The sequence below is a fragment of the Limulus polyphemus genome, unplaced genomic scaffold (assembly GCF_000517525.1).
Source record: "Limulus polyphemus unplaced genomic scaffold, Limulus_polyphemus-2.1.2 Scaffold77129, whole genome shotgun sequence".
NCBI classification, from domain to species: domain Eukaryota; kingdom Metazoa; phylum Arthropoda; class Merostomata; order Xiphosura; family Limulidae; genus Limulus; species Limulus polyphemus.
Genome location: NW_013742725.1, coordinates 1 through 8,565, shown reverse-complemented (window position 1 = coordinate 8,565; position 8,565 = coordinate 1). Strand labels below are relative to the sequence as shown.

At 34.5% G+C, this 8,565-nt stretch overlaps 2 protein-coding genes across 2 annotated transcripts; one reads left to right on the top strand and one right to left on the bottom strand.

Annotated features, from left to right (window-relative positions):
• The first annotated feature begins 454 nt into the window (after window positions 1-454).
• LOC106477708 (myosin-7-like) lies at window positions 455-3,206 on the top strand. Its single transcript, XM_013938246.2, has 3 exons — window positions 455-605; window positions 2,575-2,745; window positions 3,168-3,206. The coding sequence occupies exons 1-3, from the start codon at window positions 477-479 to the stop codon at window positions 3,192-3,194; spliced, it is 327 nt and encodes a 108-aa protein (XP_013793700.1). The 5' UTR covers window positions 455-476; the 3' UTR covers window positions 3,195-3,206.
• Window positions 3,207-3,463: 257 nt separating this feature from the next.
• LOC106477707 (myosin heavy chain, muscle-like) lies at window positions 3,464-8,019 on the bottom strand (the record flags this gene model as incomplete). Its single annotated transcript, XM_013938245.1, has 5 exons — window positions 3,464-3,763; window positions 4,551-4,654; window positions 5,807-5,905; window positions 7,533-7,596; window positions 7,927-8,019. Coding segments are annotated over 5 exons (660 nt in total), but the record flags the coding sequence as incomplete, so codon positions are not given.
• Between the last annotated feature and the right edge of the window lie 546 nt (window positions 8,020-8,565).

Genomic DNA, 8,565 nt, shown 5'->3' with positions numbered 1-8,565 from the left:
GATATATAATAGTCTGATAATATGTAGATTTACCGGACAGAACTTGAAAGAGCTTATTAAGAACACCAGTTTTTCCCAGTATTTAAACTGATATATATAGTCTGATAATATGTAGATTTACCGGACAGAATTTGAAAGAGCTTATTAAGAACACCAGTTTTTCCCAGTATTTAAACTGATATATATAGTCTGATAATATGTTAATGTCTATCGTTATTTATGACTTTTTAATACTCACGGTTCCGGCATAGTGGACTATTGCAAAGTGGGCTTCTTGCTGCCCTGGTTTGGGCGGTTTAGGCTTAACAAAGTTAGGAGACTTGCCCAAATGGTTGTTCTTCAATTTCTCCTCGAATGTTCTGTCAGTGGCCTTGGGAAACATAGATTCCTCTTCTAGGAGGTTATTGTTCAATGACAAAACGTTTTTAACTTCTAGCCCATGGGTGTCCTGTCCATTCAGCTACTCTATCGGTGCTATGGCCAAGGCCATGTACGACAGACAGTTCAAGTGGTTGGTAAAGAGAGTCAATGAAACCCTGGACACCAAGCAGAAGAGACAACACTTTATCGGAGTGCTCGATATCGCCGGCTTTGAGATTTTCGATGTATGTATATAATTCTTACATAGCAACAGTTCCATACCCTACGTGAACAGTTTATATTACCATAGCAACAATTCTATATCTTATGTAAACAGAGGATATTATATATACATATTACCATAGCAACAGTTCCATATCCTACGTAAACAGTTTTTATTATGTATACATATTACCATAGCAACAATTCTATATCTTATGTAAACAGAGGATATTATATATATATATTACCATAGCAGCAGTTCTATATCCTACGTAAACAGTTTTTATTATGTATACATATTACCATAGCAACAGTTCTATATCCTACGTAAACAGTTTTTGTTTTTTATATATATATATATTCGTATTACCGTAGTAACAACTCCATATCCTACGTAAACAGTTTATCATAAGTACAGCAGTAGTTTTAGGAGGAAGGGGACGGATACACAATAGTTCAATACAAACTATATACACCTTTAAGAACCAAATAATGAATATTCAAATGTATCTGAAAGATACCCTTAGGTGATAAACGAAACACATACAAAATTACAAGTCATAGAACCTTTTAAGAAAATCAGCAGAGCAGATAGAAACAGTTCACAAAACCTCAGATTTTTCAATCTCTCTGACTGAACGCTTTTAGCTGTGTAACAAAGAGACTTACCATAGTTGTAAGTGCACAAAACAGAACACTAGCACAGGAACCACGTGCTATTGGTAGTATTTTTCTATACTAAACATCACCGAATAATTAAATTAATTAACTAATTTATCAATCCTTAGTATATGCACACAACCACAATTAACACCACACCACCCAAATGACATTGCACACTATAGAATGTGTACCATCACACGTACAACACACATGCACACTCACAATGTGTACACACACCATAAGTGAAGAGAATGCACACACCATTATTTGCACATATCATAATATTATGGTGCACAACCACATTGATTATATACTTACAGGATGTCAACACAAATGAACGAATGATGCATAAAACTCACAATATTTATACACACACCATAAGTAAAGAAACACCATGATATTATGGTGCACACCCACATTGATTATATACATACAGGATGTCAACACAAATGGATGAATGGTGCATAAGATCATATCACTTTGTACATGAACAAGTGTAGAAATATTTAAAAAAATTGAAAGCGTCAGAATGGGTGCACCAAAAAGTAAGGAAACAAGGTAGGAATGGGCATGTTGTACTAAAACTTCCTCTGTACAACCTCACAAGGGACGTATCCAACGTCTGGCCCATGCCAACTTCGTTTTTCTGTGTTCATGATATTATACAACTTATGGGTACATACAGAAGAGTGTCTATGATTCTTTTACTTTTGTATGGACAGTAATGAATCCTCTTAGGATTCTTTATCTTTGTATTTCAATACACTTATATAGCTAATATATGAAATCCCGTTGCCTTCTCATCTAATTACAAAAGCAGGGATAAGTTGTAAAGAAAGAAAAACATACAAGTTATGGGTCCATATGAATATCTGATTCTTCTGGTGTCGTATAAACAGCCTTTATAGTACACGTACTGCTTCCAATAATTCGATTCACATAAACCTACAATCATTGTATGGTAAGCATAACTAAGTCTGATAAGTGTAGTCCACCTGGCTTATTGTATACAGGATAGAAAAAATAAACGAAGTAGGCATGGACCAGAAATCGGACACGTCCCCCTGTGAGGAAGTTTTATTACACCATACCCCTTCCTAGCTAGATATTGCTATAGCAACCACTTGTATTATATATATACATATAGATGGATAGATGTCACTATAGCCACAGTTTCCTGTGCAAGTCTTGACAAACGAATTAAGCGAAGGAAAACATGTTAAAACGAACTTGTTGACTTTTTCTTCATTAAGACTGTAATTTAACCCGGTGTATAAGTAAAGAAGGTTTTTCAGGAATGTGAATGTTTGTTTTTCTTTTGTGTTCTAGTTCAACGGGTTTGAACAGTTGTGTATCAACTTCACAAACGAAAAACTCCAGCAATTTTTCAACCACCACATGTTCGTGTTAGAACAAGAGGAATACAAGAGAGAAGGGATCGACTGGGAATTTATAGACTTCGGTCTGGACTTGCAAGCTTGCATCGAGCTTATCGAGAAGGTACAACTTTCCTTGTTTAGAATTCAGATCATCTTACTAGCCGTTCTGAGGAACTTAAATCCTATTTTTACTTCCCAGTAGCCGTTCTCGCGACGAGACTGTAAGTTAAGTTAAAATAACATTTTTGTTATTACATTAAAAAAAAAACCTACGTTTGATCTTATCTCATTTTGAAAGTTTTAACAAAATATTCTGTAAACAACAAGTTCCTTAGTGGCTCAGCGGTAAGTCCGAAGGCTTATAACGCTAAAAACCGAGTTTCAGTATTCATGATGGGCACAGCAAATACAGACCATTGTGTAACTTTGTGCTTAACAAACAAATAAACTGTTTAAAAACGTGCAGTTCGATCCCATTAATTAACAAAGTAATAGATAAATACTTAGGTTATTGTTCAATGACAAAACGTTTTTAACTTCTAGCCCATGGGTGTCCTGTCCATTAATTAATAGATAAATACTTTTTAGGTGGTTGTTTATTGTGTAAATAGTGAAAGTTCTGAACTCTTCTTGTTCCTTTAGTGTAAGTACGGACACCCACCCACAAATAAGTAAAATGCGATGTTTCGGAATATTCCACATCAGTTGAATTGAATGACTAATGTAAGCAAGCTTTTAGTGAAAAACAACAACAACAAAACACCGAGAAGAGCTAGCATTTTTTTCTTGTTCAAAGACTTCGAAACGTCTACCACGGTTTCTTATTTTACATGATGTTGTTATGTACTGACTTTGTATAATGAAATGAAGTCATTTCTCACCTGGTCTTTATTTCTGCCCTGAGTTACCAATTCGTTTCCGACCCTGATCTTCGGTTTCAAAAAGTTTTTGTACAGATCTGCAGGGTTTACACCCAACAGATGCCCCACCCGTTCACCTTCTGCAGTCCCGTCAGCCTCGGCCTGTTCTTCTCGGGGTCTTTGTTTAAACTTCATTTCACCCAAATGCATGACAGCAGCAACGATCCTATGAATGTTGTCTTTCTCGTCGTCGGTGAAACCCAACACATCAAAGGCGTGCTGTGAAAACACCACCAAGTTCATTGTTAGTGACTCTGGTCTCTTACTATTTCATACTTACAAGTTTGAAATATACATTCAATTAGTTATTAACAAACTATTCAGTTATTTCAGAATCAAGAGTTGATCATTCGTTTTGACAGTATATTAAAATAAAAACACTAAAACTTGACATAGACCACCATTAAATGAAACTTATTCACGTTTAACCATAACTGTTACCATACAGTTTCTCAGACAGTTACCATAACTGTTAACATACAGTTTCTCAGACAGTTACCATAACTGTTAACATACATATGTGTTAGACAGTGATAACAGCTGTGATCATACCATGTGTTACACAGTGATAACAGCTATGATCATACCATGTGTTACACAGTGATAACAGCTATGATCATACCATGTGATAGATAGTGATAACAGCAGTGATCATACCATGCGTTAGACAGTGATAACAGCAGTGATCATACCATGTGTTAGACAGTGATAACAGCTGTGATCATACCATGTGTTAGACAGTGATAACAGCTGTGATCATACCATATGTTAACAGTGATAACAGCTGTGATCATACCATGTGATAGACAGTGATAACAGCAGTGATCATACCATGTGTTAGACAGTGATAACAGCTGTGATCATACCATGTGTTAGACAGTGATAACAGCTGTGATCATACCATGTGTTAGACAGTGATAACAGCTGTGATCATACCATATGTTAACAGTGATAACAGCTATGATCATACCATGTGTTGGACAGTGATAACAGCTGTATTACTCACGTCTGTCAGCCGCATTTCTTCTCCGTCATCAACATTAGGGATATCTGTCTTTCCCTGGGACACAAAATGGTAGTCATAGATGTCGTTAGAAAGAAGAAGTTTTTCTGTAATTAAAAACATCGTTTTAAATCAATATTTGTTTTTATCTTTAAAATTGTAAGATAATAAAGAAAGTGAAAATGAGCAGAAATAGGTTATGTATTTGTAGTCGCAGGCTGTGAATTTCTTGATTCAGACTTTGCTGCATCTCCGCATTTTGTCATATAACATTAGAGTTATCACAGGGTGCTGTTAACTAGCTTCCTTACATCTGGTTTATCATTTCAAATATAGAGACAGTCATGCGCAGATAGTCTTTGTGTAGCTTCTCGAGAAATTCTGAAACGAATGGAAAGCACGTGAGTTAAATGGGTTTTCTTATAAAACCTAAGTTAAATTATTAGAAGGATTGGTCAGATTGCTACTTATAATCCGGTGGTTGGCTTACATTTTATAGATGAACACTACTTTAAAATCAGTTGTTAACAGTTTGTTGTTCGGATTGAATAATTTCTATGTAATGTAGGCAAACTTTTAAACATAAAACAACTAGGTGGCGCTGCTTAGAGAAACCACTGAGCACGTATGTTTGTTGAATTTAACGTGAAGTTACACGAGGACTATATACGCTAGTAAACTAGCGACAGCGTAGAAGGAAGACAGTTGGTCAACACCACCCACCGCCAACTCTTGGGCTACTCAAACGGAATGGTGGAAGATGAACATCACTCAAAACAAACCCACAACCCCTAAGTGCGTATTTTCTCTTTCTTTGCAGTGACGAAACGCGAACATCGTACGCAAAGTTAGGATCGTTGACCACTGGTCACCGAACATGATAACCATTGTGAGTAATTACTAGTTAACTCATTGTGTGATCCTTTTTTCTTACAAGACTCACTAATATCATGTCTAGTTCCAGGAACCCTTTAGACATAAGCAGATTTAAATATTGTATAATGCGTTTTTTTAACAGAGCGTTAAGTCTAACTTGAACTCGGAAGTACCTTCAAACATGACCTAATAATAAGGATATATATATGATAGAAATTGAGCCAAAGTATACTGGCTCAAGTTTCAGGACTTAAATTTAAGTTAAGATACAAGTAAGTGAATCAAAACATTAGGCCTAACTTAAGACGAATTGACGAAACATATAATGAGATACAAAAATGTGAGGCACACTATAAGGCCTAAGTGAGGAATTGTATGCTGACCTCTTGTTCCAGGGATACCCTCGGACATCATTTGATAAAATATGTGATAAGAACGTTCAGCAGCTTGTTGTGAAATCACACGAGCCTTCTCCAGCAAATCTAAAAAAATAACACTCTTTTAGTGTCTCTTAACTTAAGCAAATGAAACAGACTTTTAAGTGCTGTTAAAAATATGTGTAAGTTTATAACTAAGAGCGTAGGTTGTTACTTTTCTTGATGTAAAGCAGGTAATATTTACTATATAACACCTGAATATGTAACAGGGTATTCATTTTAAATATTCTCCTTACAATGAAAACTATTCAGAAACTAGTATAGACCGTCAACAATGACGGGACAAGTACTACCACCCCACCCCATATTATACCCTAACCTCACATTTCATAGCTAACTGAAATATATAAATTTTGCGAAATTAAGCTTGATCAACAAAGAGGCAGAAAAGTGCAGTCAAACGTCGGTAAATTCCTTTTCAAACCAATCAAAATTAAGATCATTCATGAAATGAATTCGTGGCGTATTCATATAATAATTATTGGTAAAAATCAGTTAGATTAACAACTTCTAATATATAGAAAAGCCAGTGCGATTTGGTAACACTACCTTCCAACAATGGCTTTTATGTCATGTTGCTTAGCAACAAAAGTATAACGTAACATTGTTGTTAGTCTATGTACTGAAACCATGAAATAAAATGTGTAGACAACAAAACTCGGAAAATATTTGTTGATTTCTTAATTTAGTCTCCGTTGATTAAAAAGGTTTGCTTTTTATTAAAAACGTTGGTGATATAACATAAAATAGCTTAATTCAGAAACGATTTATGTTTAAAATCGCATCGATATTTTTACTTTCATGATAAATTTTATGCATTTGGCTCTAGGCTAGGTGATCCGACACTACGTCTTTACTGTAAGCGTATTATACCAACACTCACTACACTTGTAAGGTTTCACGGCACATACACACACACACACTCAAAGCCCCCTTGCACTCCCGTCACTAAAATCGTAATGGGCAGACAGTAATCGAACTATTCTAGCTGGATAAATGCATTTTGGTTTTTATGACTCTTCCTATTTCGAGAAATCAAGCGTGACGTGACACATATTGGCTTTTATATAGGTAAGATTAATTTTTATAAGACAAAATACCGTCTGCAGTGTTGATTAATATTCAGCAGATTCTAGCTTTGCAAGTTAACGACTGTTACTGGTGGAACTAACAGAATTATCACAAATTATGCATAAGATACTTCGTGCTTATGTAATATAGCTGAATTTCTTTCTGAAATGAATCAATACGAATCCAACCATCAGTATTTATCCAGCGACGTTTTAAATTAAACTCCACTACTAATTAAGTTGTAATCAAAGCAAGCTGCCTACATATGTCACAGCTAAGACTTAACCCAATAATGAATATGGCTAATTTAATATACTGTTTTATTTTCTCTTATAATAATTAGAATGTATTCATTCATCAGTTGGGCACTCTTGCTACTGTCGATATTTTCGGTCGTAATCCCATTATTATCTCACGAACCTAGAATGTTTAAATTAATAATACATCCATATGCTAAGCTAAATGCCAAATTTTTCTTTTAATATAAAAATATATGCCATGCTAATTGAAATATATATCTATTATATATACTAAACAATTCAAGCAATACTAATAAAACTAAATATAAAATTGTATAGGAAAATTCAGTTCAGATACTCACATGTTTCAATATCTGCTCCGGCCAACTTGCCCATACCGCCAAAGTGGATACGAATGAACTTACCCTAAAACATCGTATACGAAGAATATTCTTAAAACATAAGACATAGTTTCCTTAGGGTTCACAAAATTTAATTAAAGTAAAGCATATCCTAAAAGAAGTGAGATACATGACACAGGAAAGAACCATCAAAATATTTATTGTAAGTTCAGTAATTTTTGCTTCAAAATTCAAAAATCTTTCTTGTCGTAATAGTTTGTCAACATTACTGATTTTTAAGTACCAAATATTGGAAACCTTTTTATTTAAAAACCTCCTGTATTTTTAGTGTGGAAATAGTTATCTGAAAACCGTGAGCTACCATATTCTAATATAAAAGTTCTAAGTTACTTACGAAACGTGAAGAGTTATCATTACGCACAGTCTTGGCGTTACCAAAAGCTTCCAGAACAGGATTGGTTTGAACAACCTGGTCTTCTAAGTTGCCCTAAATATCAAAAATTAAAAACAATATACAATAAAATATCTACACAATAAATCTGATCATGATAAAGAAAGTTAATCACAGACTACTGAGGATACATTTCGTAAACTATAAGCTTCATTAAACCTAATATAGCACATAAAGCCTGCTTATTCATATGAGTAAAACATGCATTAGAACGATCAAACTAACCGACATCACATATTAGCACTAATTCCTGAAGAAGTAATTAATTCAGTTGAATTTCATATTTTCTAAACGTTTGAGTAAACTTAAAAGTTGAATTTTCGGGTTTTTTATATCAGAAATAATTTTAACTGGGGAGCTTGATATAATTATTTCTGTAACTAGTGCAAGTTAGAACACACGCGACTTAGCAACCAGAAGCTATTGAATTAACTAGGATACATTCATCTAACCAGAAGCTATTGAATTAACTAGGATACATTCATCTAACCAGAATAGCAACCAGAAGCTATTGAATTAACTAGGATACATTCATCTAACAGAAGCTATTGAATTAACTAGGATACATTCATCTAACCAGAA

Bases quoted from the DNA above. Each gene is read 5' to 3' on its own strand.
- LOC106477708 (XM_013938246.2), top strand. From the start codon at position 477: ATGGCCAAGGCCATGTACGACAGACAGTTCAAGTGGTTGGTAAAGAGA. The intron at 606-2,574 runs GTATGTATATAA...TTTGTGTTCTAG, and splicing joins CCGGCTTTGAGATTTTCGAT to TTCAACGGGTTTGAACAGTT. The intron at 2,746-3,167 runs GTACAACTTTCC...TTTAACTTCTAG, and splicing joins GCATCGAGCTTATCGAGAAG to CCCATGGGTGTCCTGTCCAT.